The 21775-nt window shown below is 36.8% G+C and overlaps 1 protein-coding gene and 1 pseudogene across 3 annotated transcripts in view; both read left to right on the top strand.

The window, feature by feature from the left end:
• Window positions 1-21775, top strand: part of KLF8 (Kruppel like factor 8) — a 239265-nt gene that overhangs the window by 204506 nt on the left and 12984 nt on the right. For 2 of the 3 annotated variants that reach the window (XM_011385057.2, XM_023525941.1), the window contains 3 exons: window positions 12971-13535; window positions 16236-16347; window positions 17027-17166. In XM_011385057.2, the coding sequence (XP_011383359.1) occupies window positions 12971-13535; window positions 16236-16347; window positions 17027-17166 (817 nt within the window). Of the gene's footprint in view, window positions 1-12970; window positions 13536-16235; window positions 16352-17026; window positions 17167-21775 lie in introns of those variants that run through there. The other variant, XM_023525942.1, reaches the window with a different exon arrangement.
• LOC105308989 lies at window positions 18736-21313 on the top strand (annotated as a pseudogene).

The following is a 21775-nucleotide window of genomic DNA, read 5'->3' on the forward strand; positions in this document are numbered from 1 at the left end:
CCACTATGGAAAACAGTATGGAGGTTCCTCAGAAAACTAAGAATTGATCTACCATACGATCCAGCAATCTCTCTACTGGGTATTTACCCCAAAGACTAGAAAACTCATATCCGAAAAGATATTTGCACACCAATGTTCATAGCAGCATTATTCACAGTGGCCAGGACATGGAAGCAACTGAAGTATCCTATAATAGATGATTGGCTAAAGAAGCTGTGGTACACATATACAATGGAATATTACTCAACCTTAAGAAGAGATGAAATACTGCCATTTGTGACAACATGGATGAACCTCAAGGTAATCAAGGTGGGTGGTAGACAGGATAAAGAGGGTCAATTATGTGGTGAAATAAAGAAATCTAACTATGGAAGATGAACACACAGTGTAAACCTATATATGCCTTACTGTTAAAGTGTACAGCTGCCACTTATTGAATTTCGTTAACCAATGTTACCATAATAAAATAAATACATACATACATACATACATACATACATACATACATACATAAAAAGTATAGCAAAATCATGAATAAAAAATGGTAATAACTGCATTGCTATAAACAAGTACCTCAAATGGAAAAGAATTAAGTGCTCCAACCAAAAGATAGGGTGGCTGAATGGATAAGGAGACAAGACTCCTACATATGCTGCCTACAAGAGACTCCCTTCAGATTAAAAGGTGCACACAGACTAAAAGAAAGAGAATGGAAAAAGATATTGCCTTGATGATCCTAGAGGATATTGTGCTGCATGAAGTAATTCAGATGGAAAAAGACCAATACCATATGATTTCACATACATGTGAATCTAAAGAACAAAATAAGCAACAATAACAACAAAAATGGAAACAAACTCATAGATACAGAGAATATTTTGAGGGCTACTAGATGGGAGGGAGGTTGGGGAGAATGATGAAAAAGGACAAAGGGATTAAGAAATATAAATGGATAATTAACAAAAATAGTTGTGGAGACAAAATGTAGCATAAAGAAAATAGTCAACAATGTTATAATAAATATGTAAGGAGGAATAAGGGAAATAGAGTTAGTGGGGTGATTACTTGAGCTTTAATCACTATGCTGTACAACTGAAACTATTATTGAAAGCCAACTATAATTGAAAAACAACTCATTGAATTGTAAAAAAAAATTATTTTGACCACATTAAAATGAGAATTCTCAGTGTACACAAAAATTATTCACAATGTGTAGCTATGGGATGCTTGTCTTGTTATGTCTTCAGGCCATAAAGCAAGAAACAGTAAGGTCGACATTAAGAGCTGTTTTCAAATGTAGTTGTTTTGTTGAGGAAGCTTGCTTGCAGAATTCAGAATTCGAAAGCCAGAAAATCTTTGATACAGGCTAGATTCGCTTACAGCCAATACACATGAAAGTATTTTTCGCAGAAGGAAATATATGATGATATGCTTTCAAGAAGTTATTAAAGCAGAACCATAATGGTGGAGTAGGTAAACTCTGAGATCACCTCCACCCATAATCACATTAAAATTACAATTAAATTTTAGGATATCACTGAGAACCACCTGAGGACTAGCTGAAAAGAATTCCTATAAGGAAAGATATAAAGGAGAAGCCACATCCAGGTGAGTAGGAAAGGTAGAGATGCAGACTGAGCATGTGTGACAGTTAAGAAACTGGAGGTAGATATAGGCCCAGAGGTCCCCCTGAGGAGTGAGAGATCTCAGCCACACACTGGGCTCCCAAGCTCAGGATTCCAATGCTGAGAAGAGGAGAGTCCACATAATATCTGGCTATGAAAACCAGTGAGGATTGCATCTGAAAGAGGAAAAGAGTTGCGAGAGACTGAAGTCTTGCTCTTAAAGGGCCCACATTCAAACTTACTTGCTCACAAACTCACTCTAAGCTCCAGCATATGGTCAGTAGCTTGAAAAGCACCAGGGATATATGTGGAAAATCTAAAGGGACTAACTTCAAGGCAAGTACTGTAGCATCAGGAATTGGGACAGCTCTCTCAAGGGACGTAAGTCCCGGCAAGTGCCATTGTTCCTTTGTTGAGCTCTCTTTCCACTCATCTAGCTAGCCCACCACAGGTGGGTGCAAAATGTATGCTCTCCATTACCCTTGCTAACATCACTTGCCCTGCCCTGTTTATTCCCTGAGACTCCATCCCGTCCAATTAGCTCATCAAGCTGAAGCCTCTTCCAGTGGCTCCTCTACACAAGGACCCTGGCTCGGCTCATGCTGTGGATTTTCTCTAAAGTCCACAAACCTTATATGAGTGGTAGCTTCCCTAGGCTTGTGCTGCAGATTCTCTCAAGAGCCTGATAACCCTACATAAGTGGTGGCCACCCTTGGCTCGTGGAGCAGAATCTCTCAAAGGTCCACAAACACGACACTAATGGGAGACAGCCTTGTCACATGTTACAAACACTCTTAAAAATGCACAAACCTTACATAGGCAGTAACCAGCCTTGACATTCATTGTAGCTCCTTTCAAACAGCCTCAAGCCCATAACAAGTGGCAACTGGCCTCCAGTTGCACTGTAACTCCCATCAGGTGGCCCCAAGCCTGGCATAAGCAGTGCCCAGTCTTGGCATGTAACACAGCTCCAACTAAGTGGACACAAGCCAGGCACAAGTGGCAGCTGGCCACAGTTCACAATGTAGCCTCTCTCAACTGCCTCAATGCCCAGCACAAGTTGCAACTGGCTACAGATCACATTGTAAACCCTACCACATGGCCCCCAGCCCAGCACAAGTGGTAGCTGATCTTAGCCTGCATCAGAGCCCCTCCCGAGAGGATACAGACCCAACACACACAATATCTGGCCTCAGACTGCACCAAGCACCACCCATCCTGCTCCACAACCATTAAAGGAAGCCTTGGCTAATACCAGATACCTGCTAAAGCAACTCCCACTCTGTGGGATCAACCACCATACAACAGCTCATCCACTATAGTCATGGCCAACCCTTACAGCCAGTCAGCATGAGGGTCAATGTAACCCACTGACATGCCAGCAGCAATTGAGGTCCAGCTACAACAGAAGGGTACACACGACCCACAGAGAGAATACCCCAGCAGCACCTGGCTTTGACCAGGGAGGACTATGCCACTGGGCCCCACAGGACACCTTCTACATAAAGCCACTCTTTCAAGACTGGGAGATGTAGCAGATCTACCTAATATAAACAAACAAACAAACACAGAATGTCAGCCAAAATGAAGAGAAAAGAAACATGTCCCAAATGAAAGACCAAGACAAAACTCCAGAAGAAGAAATAAATGAAATGGAGACAAACAATGCAACAGATAAAGAGTCCAAAACACTGGTTATAAGATGCTCAGTGAACCTGGGAGAAGAATAAATGAACTCAGTGAGAACTTAAACAAAGAGATGGAAGAAATTAAAAAGAACCTTTCAGAACTTAAAAAATATATATAACTGAAATGAAGAATACAATACAGGGAATCAATAGCAGGTTAGATGAAGCAGAGAATTGAATCAGCGATCTGGATGACGCACAATTGGAACAGCAAAAAGAAAACAATTTTTAAAAAGTTCAGATGGTTTAAGGGACCCGTAAGAAAACATCAAGCATGAAAACATTTACATTATAGTGGTCACAGAAGGAAGAGAGAGAGAGAAAGGGATTGAAAGACTATTTGAAGAAAAAAATGACTAAAAACTTTCTTAACCTGGGGAAGGAAACAGACATACAATTCCAGGAAGCACAGAGTTCCAAACAAGGTAAAACAAGATGGATCTAGAGGTTCACACCAAGACACACCATAATTAAAACACCAAAAGTTGAAGACAAATAGAGTCTTACATGTTCAAGAGAAAAAGAGTTATGTAAAAGGGAGCTCCCATAAGACTGCCAGCTTATTTTTTTTAACAGAAATTTTGCAGGACAGAAGGGAATGACCTGAAATATTTATGAAAAATGTGATGAAAAGCAAAGACCTACAACAAAGATTACTCTATCCATGAAAGCTATCATTTAGAATCAAAAGGAGATAAAATTTCCCAGAAAAGAAAAAGCAGAAGTAGTTCATCACTGCTAAACCAGTATTAGAAGTAATGTTAAAGGAAGATGGTGGAGTATGTAAATACTGTGCTTGCCTTCTCTCATGACCATATCAAAATTACAACTAAACTACAGAACAACCATCATTGAAAATTACCTGAAGTCTAGCTGGATGGAAGTTCTACCTCTAAGGACATACAGAAGAAATCATCTCATGACTGGTAAGAGAGGCAGAAACATGAAATGGGCTGGTTTCACACTCAGCTGTTGGTTTTAAAAATTGGGAGGGCTATCTCAGCTATGGAGTTCCCCCCTAAGGAGCAAGAGTTCGCAGACCCACAATAGTCTCCAGAGCCCAGGGTTCTACTGTTGGGAAGAGAAGTCCCCATAACTTCTGGATGTGAAAACCAATGGAGATTGTGGCTGAATGAGATGGAGGGCTGCTGGAGTCCCAGGTATTCCTCTTAAAGGGCCTGTGCAAAGACTTACTCCATGATGGACTCACTCGCTCTGAGCTCCAGCACTGGGGCAGCAACTCAAAAGGCACCAGAGAAATATGGGAAGGAATCGAATTGTCTGGCTTCAGGACAAGGGCTGGAGGGACAGCTTTATCCCAGAGAGAAGTGCTGGCAGAAGCCATTGTTCCTTTGTTGAGCCATCTTCCCATCCAAGCTGCACCATATCTGAGTCTGTATCAACCTATCTATCACTGTTAATCCCTCCCTTGTGATTTCCGAAATGTTTTCCACCCAAGCCAGTTCTAGTGGCTTTTTCGTACAAATGGCCTGTCTCGGCTCATGTTGCAGACTTTCCTAAAATCTCTCAAAGGCTCACCAACTGCAAACAAACAGCTGCTAGCCTTGGCACCACCGTATATCTTTCTAAGTAGCCCTGAGTCTGGCACTAGCAGCAGCCAGCCTTAGATCATAGCTTAGCCTCTCCTATATACCTCCAAGCCCAGCAGAAGTGACAAACATCTGAAGATGACATTTTAGCACATACCAAGTGACCCCGGGTAGAGCATAGGCAGCGGCTGAAATTGGCCTGCAACAGAGACCCTCCCAAGTGGCCACACTAGGTGGCCAGCTTCATATGACACTAGAGTACCACCCAAACACCTGTACAAAAGACATACATGAAAGGCAGACTTGGCAAGTGCCAGAGCCATGCTAAAGTGAATTCTGCTCTCTAGAGTCAACCCCTACACAACTGTACAAGACCCTTACATATGCTGCCTACAAGAGACCCAGTTCAGTTCTAAAGACATGCATAAACTGAAAGAGATGGGAAAAAAAAAACATTTCATGAAAATGGAAATAAAAAAAAAAAAGAAAAAAGAAAAGATGTGGTAGCAATACTTATACCAGACTAAAGAAACTTTAAAACAAAGGTTATAACAAGAGATAAAGAAGGACCCAGTAATCCCATGTCTGGGTATTTATCTGAAGAAACCTAAAACACTATTTGAAAGGGTCATATGCATCCATATGTTTATTGCATAATTATTTGCAATAGCCAAAGTATGGAAGCAACCTAAGTGTCCATCAATAGATGAATGGACAAAGAAGAAGTAGTACATATATACAACAGAATATTATTCAGCCACAAAAAAAAAAAAAAAATGAAATCTTGCTATTCGCCACAACATGGATGGACCCAGAGGATATTGTACTGAGTGGAATATGACAGAAAAAGACAAATCCATATAATTTCATTTATACGTGGAATCTAAAGAACAAAAGAAATCAACAACGACAACAAAACAGAAACAAACTCATAGGTACAGAGAACATTTTTATGGTTGCCAGGTGGGAGGGAAGTTGGGGGTGATGAAAAGGGTAAGGGATTAAGAAGTACAATTGGTAATTATAAAATGGGCATGTAAATGTATAGTATAGGGAATGTAGTCAATAATATTGTAATAACTATGTATGGTGTCAGATGGGTGTTAGATTTTTTGGGATGATCATTTCATAAGTTGTGTAAACGTCTAATTCCTACGTTGTTCACCTGAAACTAATATAACACTGTATGTCAACTGTTACTAAAAAGTAAATTATTTTAGAAAAAGAAATGTTAAAATGACTAAGTAGAAAAGGACAAAATATGAATAAGAAAATATAGGAAAGAAAAAAATTCTCACTGACAAATGCAAACACTTAGTGAAAGCATGGATCAACCTACTATACAGCTACTGCAAACATTAAAAAGCAAAAGTAGGACTATCATGTGCTATTACAGCAATAAAGGAATACACATAAACACATACAATAGAAGTAAAAAATAATGAACCAAACATAAACGTAGAGGGAGTGAATAAAAAATGTAGTGATTTTAGAATGTGTGCAAACTTAAGCAATCATCAACTTAAAATAGACTGCTATAAACATAGCTTCATATATGTGAAACACATGGTAACCACAAACCAAAAATCTACAAGAGTTACATAAAAAATGAAGAGAAAAGAATCCAAATACAACTCTGGAGAATCATCAACATACAAAAGAAGAGAACAAGAGAATAAAAAAGGAACAGAGAACTACAAAAACAATCAGAAAACGTTAATAATATGGCAACAACTACATATCTATCAATAATTATTTTAAATGTAAATGGATTAAATGTTCCAATTAAGAGAGAATTGGTGGCTGAATAGATTAAGAAAAAAACTAGACCCATACATATGCTGCCTACAAGAGATGTACTTCAGATCAAAAGACACACACAAACTGAAAGTAAAGGTATGGTAAAAGATATTTCATGGAACTGGAAATGAGAGAAAAAAAACTGGGGTAGTAGTACTGATACCAAACAAAATAAAATTTAAAGCAAGTGCTTTAACAAGAGACAAAGAAGGAAATTTTATAATGCTAAAGAGATCAGTCCAACAAGATTATGTAACAGCTACACATCCAATTAAATAGCACCCTAAATGTATGAAGCAAATATAGACAGACATAAAGGGGGAGATTGAGAGTATTACAACAGTAGTAAGGGACACTAACACTCCATTGACATCAATGGATAGGTTGTCCAGAAAGAAAATCAACAAGGAAACAGAGGCCTAAATGACACATTAGACAAGATAGAGTTAATTTTTTTTAACATTTTACTAAAAGCAGAAGACTAAACATTTTTTAAGTGCACCTGAAATATTTTTCAGTATAGACTATATATTAGAACACAAAACAAGTATTAGTAAATTTAAGAAAATTGAAACCATATCAAGCGTCTTCTCTGATCAGAATGGTATGAAACTATAAATCCATTACAAGAAAAATACTAAAAAACACACAAAATACATGAAGACTAAAAACATGTGGTACTAAACAATGACTGGGTTAAAGTCAAGGATAAAGGAAGAAAGCCAAACATACCTTAAAACAAAAGTAAATGAAAACACAGTGACCCAAAATCTATGGAAACAGTCAAAGCAGCCATAAGAGGGAAATTCATAGTAATACAGGCCTAGCTCTAGGAACAAGAAAAATCTCAAATAAACTATTTAGCCTTACACCTAAAGGAACTCGAAAAAGAAGAACAAAGTCCAAAGTTAGTAGATGGAGGGAAACAATAAACATCAGAGCAGAAATAAATAACATAACACACCAGAAAAAGGCAATACAAAAGATCAATGAAACCAAGAGCTGTTTCTTTTAAATGATAAATGTAATTAATAAACCTTTAGCTAAATTCAAGATAAAAAGAGAGACCAAATAGAAACAGATATGTAAAAGGAGAATTGACAACCAATATCACAGATATACAAAGGATTATGAGAACATACTATGAACAACAAATTATATGGCAACAAATTGGACAATCTGAAAGAAATAGATAAATTACTAGAAACATATAACATTCAAAGACTAAATCTGGAAGAAACACAAATCGGTAATTAAAAAACTCTCAATAAAAAAGTCATTGGACCAGATTGCATAATAGGTGAATTTTACCAAATATTAAAAGAAGAATTAATAACTAACCTTCTCAAACTATTCAAAGAAAATTGAAGAGGAAGGAAAGTTTCCAAACTCATTTTACGACCAGCATTAACCTGATACCAAAACCAGACCAAGACACTGCAAAAACTGAAAATTACAGGCCAATATCCGTGACAATCATAAATGCAAAAATCCTCAACAAATATTTTCAAACCAAATTCAGCAATACATTAAAAATGTTAATACACCATGATCAAGTGAGATTTGTTTCTGAGATGCAAGGTTGAAATAATATCCACAAATCAATTAACGTGATATATTACTTAAACAAAATGAAGAGTAAAAATAATATGATTATAACAATGCAGAAAAACATTTAACAAAATCCAACCTCCATTTATTATACAAGCAATCAGCAAAGTGAGAATAGAGGGAATATACCTCAACATAATAAAGGCAATATATGACAAACCCACAGCTAACATCATATTCAAAGGTAAAAAGCTAAAAGCGTTTTCCTGAGGAACAAGACAAGGATGTCCACTTTCACCACTTTTATTCAGCATAGTGTTGAAAGTCCTAGCCACAGCATTCAGACAAAGAATAAAAATAAAAAAGAATACAAATTGTAAAGGAAGAAGTAAAACTCTCATTATTTGCCGATGACATGATACTATATAGAGAGAACCCTAAAGATTACACAAAAAAAACTGATACCATCAGGAGAGGAAACATAAGAATAATGGGTATTACTGAAGGCGAGGAAAAGGAACAGGAACTAGAAAGCATTCTCAGACAAATAGTGAATGAGCATTTCACAAATCTAAGGAATGAGCTGGAGCTTAGAATTCAAAAAGTCAACAGAACACTTAATTATCTTAACCCAAAAAGGTCTTCACCAAGACATATTATATTAAAGTTATCAAAAATCAACGACAAAGACAGAATTCTCAGGAAAGCCAGAGAAAAGAAAATGGTAATTTATAAGGGAAAACCCATTAGGTTATCCTCAGACTTCTGGCTTGCAAACCTTACAAGCCAGAAAGGAATGGGAATTCTCCACTACGAGGCCTGCACTACAGGAAATGAAAGGGGTTAGTTCACCTAAAACAAAATGGAAAAAGAAAAAACATAATTAGGAGTAAAGTGACTATTAGGCAAATAGAAGCAGAAGAGTGCTACCCTTACTTAGAACAGGGCATTATAAGCTTAAATAATAAGAAAAGAATTGTTATAACAAGATAGTATTGAACGTTCAGCATATGTAGGGACAAATTGAGATAACAATGACTGAAAAGGGGAGGACTCAAAGATCCAAATTTGCAATGGGGAATGGAGACAAAGCATGTGCAGAAAAAAATGGACGACTGTGTATACATAACTATCCTTTTCGTATTGGTAATGGTACCAAAGTTCAGAACTGAAGTATATAACAAAAAACAACAAGAACCAGAGGCAAAACTCACAAAAGCCAATCAAAATAAAGAAAACAGAAACACAAGGACAAGGAAGCAATGGAAACATTGAGCTACCAAAAATCAAAAGATACAATGGCTATAAAAAGACATCATATTTCAATAACCACCCTAAATGTAAATGGACTTAACTAACCAAGAAAAAGACAGAGTTGCAGAATGGATCAAAAAACAAAGCCCAACCATATGCTGCCTCCAGGAGACACACCAGAGTTCCAAAGACAAATATAGACTCAAAGTGAAAGAGTAGAAAATGATATTTCAAGCAAATGACATTCTGAGAAAAGCAGGAAACTAGACTTTAGGTAGTAAAAACACAATAGAATATACTGATGTCAAATTATAATGTACACCTGATAGTTATATAATTATATTAACCAATGATACCGCAATAAACTTAAAAAAAAATTTCAGTACCATTAAAAACCTTATGATCTTAAAAAAATAAAAATAAAAAATAAACAAAATCAATGAACAAAATAGAAACAAACTCTCAGATATAGAGAACATTTTGATTACCAGAAGGGAGGGGTTTGAGGAATGGGTGAAAATGGAGAAAGGTTTAAGATGTGCAAATTGCCAGTTATAAAAACAGTCACAGAAATATAAAGTACAGCATAGGAAATAAAGTCAATAACATTTAATAACTACATATATTGTCCGATGGTTACTAGACTTATTGGGGTGATCGCTTCATAAAGTATATAAATGTCTCCTTACTATGTTGTACACCTGAAACTAGTTTAATATTGTATGTCAACTCTAATTAAAAATAAATTAATAAAAAAGATGTTTTATTAAAATAATAAATCTCAAACAACTGGTCTTTAACATTTCTTTGAAAGTCTTGTGATGATGGCAGAAGAGGAGAAATTATTAAAGCCCTATTGCTTGATAAGATTTTTATGACGTATTCATAGACCACAGGATAGGTTTAGTCTACAGAAAGACAACCTATGATCACTTGCTGAAGCAGGGGCCTCCAATATCTTATCTCATCAAGGCAATAAGAATAGCCTATATGTTCTTCAATTTCTTTTATTATTATTATTATTATTATTATTATTATTATTATTATTAATGCCTATAGCACCTGGTCTTCCTAGGTGGTCTCCCATCCAAATACTAACCAGGCCTGACCCTGCTTAGCTTCCGAGATCAGACATCGGGCTTGTTTAAGGTGACATGGCTGTAGACTGTTCTTCAATTTCTATATTTTTCATCATTCAGTTTCCATTTTGGATTTTCCTGAATAATATTTTTTTCAATGAAATGAATAACTGTATATCAAATTTTAGCTAAGCACAAGGCCTTGAACTAATAGCATTATTCTAGGCAACACTTAAGGTCTCAGAGATGGCAACTGTTTAACAAAGGACAGTAAGGTTGCTAAAGTAGTCTCCATTTTATATTTAGACTTTATATTTAGAATTCAGATCTTTAGCTTCCTTATGTTTCTGGGCCTAAAGCATAGAGTCCAAAAAGTCCCTAAATAGTTAAATAGATTCTTCCTTAATGTATTTTGACAGACTTAGTGTTTATTTCTACATCTGTACTCACAATCTATATTTTTATAGAGACCGATATTACATTTCACCTCTTATGATTTCTGTTGTAACTTTATTTCTCAATTTTATTGACAGCCATGATAGAGAGACTGTAGAAAGGAATACTTCTTCCTATTTTCCTTAGAGATTCCTAGGATTCTACCCCTTTAATCTGGGTAGAATACTAGCCAGATAAAGAGATAAATGGGAAATGAAGGGAAAAAAGGAGCTTAAGTTGATTTAGGAGATTCAGAGGACAAGCAATTTTTAAATTCAGCAGAACCATCGTTGACAACTTCCCCTTTCTCTCCTCCCCCATTCCTTTCACCAACAGAATTCTACTGTCCCCTTACCTGGATGGTGTGGATTCACCCGTAAGGGATGGATTACTTTAGAAGTATGTGAAACTGGGACAAATCACAGGAGTCATGTCTTAGAGGAGCAAATTGAAGCAATATTTGGACCACAAACGAGGCCTGAGTTGGGGTGGTGAATGGTAAATTAAAAACAAACAAACAAACAAACAAGAATGTCATAGCATAGCAGAGTGAGACAATAGATATCATTCTGGCTCAATTCTGTAGATGAAGCGTGGATGCTTCTTGGTGTGTTTACGCACCTCCAGTATACTCTGAGGGCTTTTTAAATGCAGTGAGAATAAGAGGACACTGCCTCTCCTTGACCCTCATCATCCTCTGAGTTCAGGACCTTATTATCTCTCACCTAAATTTTTCAAAATCGTAACTAACCTTTAAATATTAACAATAATTTCTTAATATCATCCAATACCCAATCAATATTCAAATTTCTGCAATTGCCTCATAAATGTCTCACCAAATTTTTCCTCTTGCTTCCTTTTTGGTCTCTGAATCCAGTCATATTCCTCTTTAAATTTATCCTTCATTGAGGAACTAGTTAAATCACACAGAAATATCTCTTCCCATGTCACTCCCCTCCTCCAAACAATTATATTTTATCACCTAGCCTTTCCTTGAACTCTACCTTTCCTCATATTCCAAGTATGCAAAAATAAAGGGTAGTGTATTTTGTGTAAGAGATACATTCCTAGACATTTCTCATAAATCAAAACTTCTATAACTCAAATATAATCCTGATAGAGAATGGAGCCTTGTTTACTGGCTAAAGTAACACCAGCATCTCCAAGGCCATCTTCAAGGTCCAGAGTGTTACTCGACAATGTAATACATAGTTCATAATACCCTTGATCTAAGAATTCATGGAATTCTTAGAGAGTTTCTAATTAGATTGAGGTTATATGTTATTTTATATATTACCTGTGAAGTTTTCATTTAATTCGTATTTCTTTTAATTTAAAAGTTGCACAGTTCAATTTTGCGTGTAATGCAACTGAGTGTACTGCATCATTATCTCCTAACATATTGTCTGTGTTATGTCTCTGTAGACAGGACTATCTTTCTTACCCCTTCTCTGCCTATACAACTGCTATTAATTCTCTAGTACCTTCTAAAATTCAGTTCCTCTTTGAAGCTTTCTCTGATCCTGTCTAGACAGAATAAATCATCTCATTTTTTTTCTAAAACACCTCTCTCATATGTCTGCTGCATCACTTATGATATGACATATAAGCTACTCACACCGTTTCTATCATTTTAGTTAGTATTTTAGTATGCACTTTGTGGCTATACCTTATTCATGTGTGCCCTCACTGGGCTTAGCACTTATAATGGATACATAGAAAGTGCTGACTTTAATTAATCTTGCAGAATTATTGTAAAGATTAAATAAAACAATTTGTATCAATTGACTGATACAGTGCCTAATACTGGTGCTCAGTAAATTTTTCCTTCTTTTATCATCCTTAGTGTACTCCTGCTTCATTTCTTTCAACTCTTTATATATTTTGTCCATGAGAAGAGATTGGAGATTTCTTCCTTTTATTGCTCACATGTCTCTTCTTCAGCACACGAATACTGACCATTTTGCATCTCTTTTTTTTTTTTTTAGGTCACTATCCCTGTTCAAATCAGAGATCCGCCAAAGACAGCAGACAAAGGTAATATGACATCTCCACCACTCCTTGATGCCAACCCCATGGAGAACCCATCACTGTTTAATGACATCAAGATTGAGCCACCAGAAGAACTGCTGGCTAATGACTTCAATCTGCCCCAGGTGGAACCAGTTGACCTCTCCTTTCACAAGCCCAAGGCTCCTCTCCAGCCTGCCAGCATGCTTCAAGCTCCAATACGTCCTCCCAAGCCACAGCCCACTCCCCAGACTCCTATAGTGTCCATGTCAACATCTGATGCAGGCACTTTAGCAAACATCCCTACCGTTCTGACTCCAGGCTCTATCCTGGCCTCCTCTCAGGGCACTGGTGGCCAACAGATCTTACATTTGATTCACACTATCCCCTCAGTCAGTCTGCCAAATAAGATGGGTGGCCTGAAGACCATCCCAGTAGTGGTACAGTCATTGCCCATGGTGTATACCACTTTGCCTGCAGATGGGAACCCTGCAGCTATTACAGTCCCACTCATTGGAGGAGATGGCAAAAATGCTGGGTCAGGTGAGCATCAATGTACTCCTTTCCTGGGCCTTACCTTCATTATATGTTCTCTTTTCGAGTTGTCCTATATCCTATCTCTTTTCACTGCCTCCAATTATCCTTGCACACAACTTCAAGAGTAATCTTTTCATGAACACTTTTTTTTATCATGTTTCTTAAATACTTAATAACATACAGTAATACAGTATTTGTGTTGTACACCTCAAACTAGTATAATATTGTGTGTTAACTATAAAAAGAGCTTTACATTCTATAATAGAAAAAAAGAATGTACAATGGCTCTTTTGTTTAGCCCATGCTTCTGAAACTGGGGTATGCATATCCTTGAGTGAAATACAGTCTATCTTCCTGGAATCTATAGTAAATAATTTGATAGCAAATAATTTAAAATATTTCATATTTTAAAAATGATTTTATTAAAGAGAAAAATGTAAAATTTGAATAACCTTTTAAGATAAAACACAAACTTCAAAACTAGTTTTAAGCTTACTAAGGCACCCACCTTAGGATTTTCCAGGAGAAATGTATTTATTATTCTGTGCCATTAGAAATCCTTTGGTAGACAAGTTGAGAATGTTTCTAGCCCTACATACTTAGCCAGCGTGTTCCAACATCATACCTTTTCTCTTCCTTGCAGGAAAAATGGTCTTCTTTGAAATATTGCCATCTTCTCTGTGTTCTTCCTCATTTAGCATCTATCACCCTCCATTTTACTTTTTACTTACCTATATTGCAGGAATTCTTCCCAACTGAATTGTAAATTCTTCAAGGACAAAACTGTATCTTATTTCTCATTGTGCATCTCCAGAGAACCTAACACAGTGGTAGATAGTAGTTGTCTTACAACAAATAATTTGAACAAACTTGAAAATTTGTCCAGGAGAGAGTTCATATGCTATAATCTTTCCTTTTGTTTTATTTTAAAAATAAGTCCAGAATTCAGAAAAGTATAAATTAAGTCTCCCTTCCACCATGATCCTCCACCACTAAGTTTCTTTCCTGGAAGTATATCGGCTTTAGTTTGTAATTGGGAATGATCAAAAAAATTATATGGCTTCTTGAAGTGGCTCAAGATATTTTGCTTCACCATACCTGTAAAATCCTAGTTAATTTTGAATGTTGTACCTTAGGAAGGATATTGGGAAATTGGAGTATAATTAGAGAAGAGAGATTAGGATGATGAGAGGATTCAAATTCATGAAATGAGGAGCTGATAAATATTTAGAATGAATTAAAAAGACCACAGGGGAGATATGTGGGCGGAAATGACTAGGAATCAGATTTCAGATATATAAACTTTTCTACCTTTGAAATCCAATACATTGTGATCATTCCATCACTAAATGTAAGAGACTGAAAAACAATACACTAAGCATCAAATTGCTAAGACTTTTCAGTATCTTTTTGAATAAAAATGCCATCATTGAATAGTGGATAATTTTGGTGATGATAAGTATTCATAACAATTTGTTTTTGAGATACCTTAAGGAAGTTAATTAAAATATGGTTATCCATTCTCAATTAAGGAGAGGCAAACAAAAAAGAAAATGAGAAAATAAAATTCCCTGTGTGAGAGGTTGCTGATATCAAGATAGTAGTGGCACCAAGGAATGGTTTGACGGGGCTTTGAATCCTCCTGGAATATCCATCAGTCCTCCAGAGCCACTCTAAATAAACAGAATACATTTTAACAGTGTTTAATGTAGTTTTAAGCTAAGCTAAAACCATTATCCCAGTGGTATCCAAAATGGTATGCTTATACCTTGTTGTGGGGAGGTGCACAAAACAATTGGATCACAAGTATCAAAATTTATATATGCATTTTCTCACCCCTTACATGTTTTATTTTTGTTCATTTTTGAAAATATGTACAACAATTTAATATACTAATGCATTTATATCACTACACATGGATACACACACATACTGAGATGCATGCTTAAAACTTTTTAGTGAATGATCCACAATCAATGTATTGAAGGCACTAGCCAAGTTCTCCCTCATTCAACCTTATTGCCACCCCTAAGTTTCTTCTATATAGAAGTTTTGAATCTTTCATTAGATCTAGGAGAGTATTGACCACTTGGTTGAGTTTTTAGGCATTGGAAACATCAGTAATTAATAATAAATATTTGAGAGCTTCTCCCAACATAAGTGGAAGAGAAAGATGTAACATATATGAAGCACCTACTAGGTAGTAGGTATGTGTTTCAGCTCATTGACTTGTTTCCTTTTAGGAGCACAAAAGCCAAAGGATGTGTTCTTACTTCTGAGTTGAGCCTAGGCATTGATATTAGGTTAGCCAGAGAACTATTCAGAGAGTTCGATTCAACAAACAGACATTGAACCTGACTTTTCAGCAAACCCTGTCCTGGGAGCTAGAGATAAAGAATTGACTCATAACCAGATTCTATCCTAGAGAAAGCTATCCTATCTCACTCACTATTCTAAAGAAGTTTATTCTAGTAGTATCAGAACGCTCCTCAGTATTCTCTCAAGGAATTTCTGTTCCCCACTATGCTAAAAATTTTAAATGTTCTTCTCTTGCTTCTATACAAATACACTTCTTCCATCTTTGATTTTTTCCTTATTTCCCTATCTTGCTCCTACTTCCTATTTTGGCCCAAACTGGGAATCTTGAAAATGATGACAGAGGCACATGTATTTATAGCCCACACTGCTCCTTTTCTTTGCTTTTAGTGAAAGTTGACCCCACCTCCATGTCTCCACTGGAAATCCCAAGTGACAGTGAGGAGAGCGCAAATGAGAGTAGATCCTTGGCCTTACAGGGTATTCAGGGACTACAGCAAGAGTGAGTACTTTTGTCTTTACTTCATGTCTGTCTCTGTGTCTATATGTGTGTGTCTTTGATAGAAGTGGAACATATTCTCAGACACAATAGTAAGATTTGAGGACAACAAAATATAGGACAATTGCCTTCTCAGTGAAGGCATGAATTTGTGTGCATACGTGTGTATAGGCATGCATGTTACCACGGAGTTATGTTCTAATTGTAGATCATCCATTTTACCTTTAAAAAATCAGCAAATTTCCTATAAAGTACAGTTGCATACTGTTTCTCTAAATTTAAAACAGTCTTGTCTCTCAGTGTTGGAACTAATGAAGTAAGTTAGCTTGCGTTTTAGAAACCATTTTATATGGAAAATACATTTCTTTAAACACAAAAATGAGACTTATTAGAGTGAAAAATGCTCACACTCTGTGGGAACAGAAACCACCCAAGGAAACATTGCTACTTCCTGGAAACTGCACTTGCTGAACATAATGGCCTAGTTGAGAGAATTGCTGGGATTATTTCAATTGTTTATTCTTTGGGGAACCTAGTGTTAAATTTGCATAAATTAAATACACATATGAGGTGGTCCCACTGTATGTAAGTCGATTTATTTAGCCCCCACTTTAAAATCATTCTTTGGCCCTATTTCTCTCTCTCTCTCTCTCTCTTTTTTTTTTTTTTTTTTTTCGCTCAGACCAGCAGTAATGACCCAAATGCAGGGAGAAGAGTCCCTTGACTTGAAGAGAAGACGGATTCACCAATGTGATTTTGCAGGATGCAGCAAAGTATACACCAAAAGCTCTCACCTGAAAGCCCACCGCAGAATCCATACAGGTTTGCCCACCTCCACCCACCCCCAACACACACACACACACACACACACACACACACACACACAGAGTCTCTGAGAGATAAGAAGAAAACTCCAACTAAATATTACCAAATCTCCCAAATTTTAAAGAAAAGCAGCAAATAAAGACTTCTATATGAAATGTCCTAGATTTTTTAATGTTGGCATCTAACTAAAAATTTTGTATAACACCATAGATTCAAAGAAACCTGCCTATGTGCCAAATATAACTTGTCAGTCATCAGTTTATACCCTCTACCTGGGAGATTCCGCCTCTCAAATCATCTCCAGCTTAGAATTTAGACTTGGACTTCCTGGACAAGGAAGAAACTTTCCTTTTTTTGGAAACATATGCTGTGTTAAGTTGGCTATGTTAGGATTTGTATCAAAGGATCTGAAGTCCTAGTTGCTGTGCCCAAAGGCTATGATCAGATGACTGATCTCCAGGCTGCATTGCTGCATTGTCCCGACATTCCCATGACATTCTTCTTATTTATTGATGTTTTATCTGATTCTTCTCCATATTGGGTTGTTGGATAGTCTTATTCCACTCACTGTGTGTGTGTGTGTGTGTGTGTGTGTGTGTGTGTGTGTGTGTTGAAGTTGTGAGATGGGAATAAGTTTGCCTTGCTCTAATAACTGACAGAAGTTTAGCATAGCTAGGACATATTGAGTGCAGTGATTGATGGTAGAAAGATTGAGGTGCAGGAGTGGAAGGGAGAGCGGTGGCTCCATAGTGTAGTGGCTAGCACATCTGCTCTACACGCAGAAGGTCTTGAGTTCACACCTCGGGTGCGCTGCGAGCACGTGGGTGGAGATGCCCCACCTTCAGAGATCCACTTCTTAAAGGGAAATGGCAACATCCTTAGGTTAGGGGTGGAAGTAGGGGAGGAGAATTAAAGAGGCGGGGAAAAAAGAGTGGAAGGGAGAAAACCACTTAAGAGACTATTATTTAAACATGAATTTTCAACATGCAAAAGTAAAATAGTTTACTCTCATGTACCTTCTCCCTAATTTCGACAATTATATCATATCGGTATATGACCAATTTTGTTTCTTCTATACCCCTACCAAGTCGCCCACTCCACACTGTATTATTTTGAAGCAAATTACAATCATATTATCTTAGTCATAAATACTTCAGAATATATCTTTAAAAGGCAAAGATTTAAAAAATAAGCATAATATTACTAACATAAATTCCTTAATATCAAATTTCCCTAATTGTCTAATAAATGTTTTTTAAAAGTTTATTTGAATCAGTATCTAAACAAGGCTTTTACATTGAATAACATAAGCAATATGAGAAGGAACCAACTATGCAAAAAGCTTGAAGGAAGAATATTGTTTTTAGCTAGGCAGAGTAAAGAAGTTGTGAGCTTAGAATAAGCTTGCCAAGTTTGTTGTAATAACTGACAGAAGTCCAGCATTAAAAGGGCATATAAGTACAGTGATTGGTAGTGGAAGACTTGAGGTGCAAGAGTAGAAGGGGAGAGACCACTTAAGATGCTACTTTAGTGATCCAGGCTAAAAATAATGAGAACCTCGCTAGGATGTTGGGAGTGGCTGTGGAGAGAAGGAAGTGTATTGGGACACTGATGACTCAGATTTCCGTTTTGGGTGACTGGATGGATAGACATACTATTTACAGAGGTAGAGTTTGCTGATGATCACACACTTAGCAAGTGGTAAAAACAAAACAAAACAAAAAACAAACCTGGAATCACACCTTGGTATGCAACTTAGACAATACTTTTCTCTGTAGCTGGTACTCCACAGGTTCCTTGGAACTGAGGCAGCTGCAGAAATGCCTGATTCATTGTCCTCCAAAGATTAGGGTTTATTTCAAAGGCTCCCAGAGGGTGATATCCCTGTCTCTGGTAGATATTCTCTTAGCAGAGAGCCAGAGGCTCTTGCCCATCTGGATACTGCCTCTAGCATGCAGTGAAGCCATTCATCTCCTCTGAGCTGACAATCATGCAAAGCAGAAAATACAGATACAGCAACTACCATTAAACATACTATCAAGTCCCAGTTTTTAATAATGGCATCACTCATTCACCCAGACTCAAAATTTATCATTAATTCTTTTTTTTTTTTAACTCAATGTCTTTTTTATTAAAGGTCTGTTTAACTGGAGCACATGTGGTTTAAGACTTGATCTTTCCTTCATCTAGGTTATCCAAGTGTTTCTAAATAAACAGTGCGAAATGAAAGAAACTACTAAAGGGAAAATTATCTAGAGATAGCCCAAAGAAAATATTATTATTTTACCTTGTATAGGTTACAAGTGCATGCGTGAGGTTAAATTATTACAATTTCCAAATTAGCAAGAACAATTTAGCAATAAGCTTAATGTGTTTCTTGGAAAGAGTAGAAACAAAAACCAAAAAATGAAATCCTTTTTTTATAGGTCTCATTTTTAGGAACTAGATTAAAATATGAGGACAATAACAAAAAATAAAACATCCAAATTGTATCTTCAGTTAACATTGCTAAGCAAAGTTTTAATTTTTTAAGTAAATTTATTTGGGTGACATTGGTTAATAAACTTACATAGGTTTCGAGTATGCAGTTCAATAATATGTTTATTGCATTGTGTTTACCACCTAAAGTTAAATTTTCTTCTTCGGTTATTTGTTTCCAAAGTTCTATTATTTCTTTCTTCAAATAGCTCTTTTGAGTATGTAGACATCGTTGCCATGAGCATATATTGGAAAACTACACTGCCTGGATTTGACATCCCAGTCTACCACTCATTAGCTGAAAGTTACTTCACATTTTTTGCCTCATTTCCCTTACATGGGAATATTAATAGTGAAAAATCAGTACAATATGTGGCATATAGTAAACACTCAGTAAATGTTAGCTATTATTAATGTGCTTTCAAGATTCACTGCTATCTCATAAGCTTATTGTCTTAATTTATTCTTTTCCCTCAAACTTTATTGAGTTATATTTCACCATTAAAAATAGTATATATAGGCCCTCTCGCTGCTCTCTGCTGAGCCAGCCTGTCAGAGTCTGTTCTCCAAGCAGGAGGAGCGAAGGGACTTCAGAGAGTCAGCGGCTGTATTATTTTCTTGCCCCTCCCTCTCTCTTGCCCCACATCTGTCTTCACCCTCTCCGCTCTTGCTCACACAGCCATAGCGGAGCCGTTGGTGGCCACTCCATCCCTGTCAATCTCCTCGTCATCCTCCAGGGTTGAGCCATCTGCCCTCGACAGCCGTTGCGGTGGTGGGAGCCCGGGAGCCTACCTCGCCCTGGGGCTGAAGAGCTGCGGCTCCTTCCTTGTGGTGCATGATCTGATTTTCTGGCGAGTTGTGACGAAGACTCGATTTGTCTTTGGCACCACACTGATCGTGGTGCTTTCACTGGCAGCTTTCAGTGTCATCAGTGTGGTTTCTTACCTCATCCTGGCTTTTCTCTCTGTCACCACCAGCTTCAGGGTCTACAAGTCTGTCATCCAAGCTGTGCAGATGTCAGAAGAAGGCCGTCCATTCAAAGCCTACCTGGATGTAGACATTACTCTGTCTTCAGAAGCTTTCCAATAATTACATGAATGCTGCCATGGTGCACATCCACAAGGCCCTGAAACTCATTCATCTCTTTCTGGTAGAAGATCTGGTTGACTCTTTGAAGCTGACTGTCTTTATGTGGCTGATGACCTATGTTGGTGCCGTTTTAAATGGAATCACCCTTCTGATTTTTGCTAAACTGCTCATTTTCAGTGTTCCGATTGTCTATGAGATGTACAAGACCCAGACTGATCACTATGTTCGCATCGCCCCTTGATCATACCAAGTCGATTGTTGAAAAGATCAAAGCAAAACTACCTAGAGTTGCAAAAAAAAAAAAAAAAAGAAAAAAGAAAAGAAAAAGCAAAATAAGTACATGGAAACCAGAAATGCCACCGTTACTAAAACACCAGCTAATAGTTATAATGTTGTTACTTGTACTATGAAGGAAAGTGGTCAATATCAGCTTAAGCCTGCATTCCAAGCTTTTTTTATTTTTATTTTTTAATTTGGTGTTTCCCCCTCCTTTCCCTTTACTGGCAATATCAAGCACAAGAATTGTTGAACTAAAGAAAGAACTTATATTTCAGAACCCATAAAATAAGGACAGAATCAGTTTGATAAAGTTGTCTATATTTAAGATGTATGATTTGGTGATTTGATATATATATATACATTGTGAAATATTCACAATCAAGCTAATTAACATATACATCACTTCCAATAGTTATCTTTTTTTTTTTTTTTGTGGGGTGAAAAGGCCTAAAATCCATCTTGAGCAAATTTCAAGTATATGGTACAATATTGGCTATAGTCACATTGTTGTACATTAGATTCCCAGGACTTATTTATCTGGCAAAACTGAAACTTTGTGCCCATTTACCATCTTCCCATACCCCACCACCAGCCCCTGGTTACCATTCGTATTGTTTCAGTGAGTTTAACATTTATATTCTACATACTACATGAGATCATATAGTATTTGTCTTTCTGAATCCAGCTCATTTCACTTAGCATAATGTCCTCTGGGTTCATTCATGTTGTTACAAATGGCAGAGTTTCCTTTCTTAAGGCT

Source organism: Pteropus vampyrus, unplaced genomic scaffold (genome assembly GCF_000151845.1).
Source record: "Pteropus vampyrus isolate Shadow unplaced genomic scaffold, Pvam_2.0 Scaffold651, whole genome shotgun sequence".
NCBI classification, from domain to species: domain Eukaryota; kingdom Metazoa; phylum Chordata; class Mammalia; order Chiroptera; family Pteropodidae; genus Pteropus; species Pteropus vampyrus.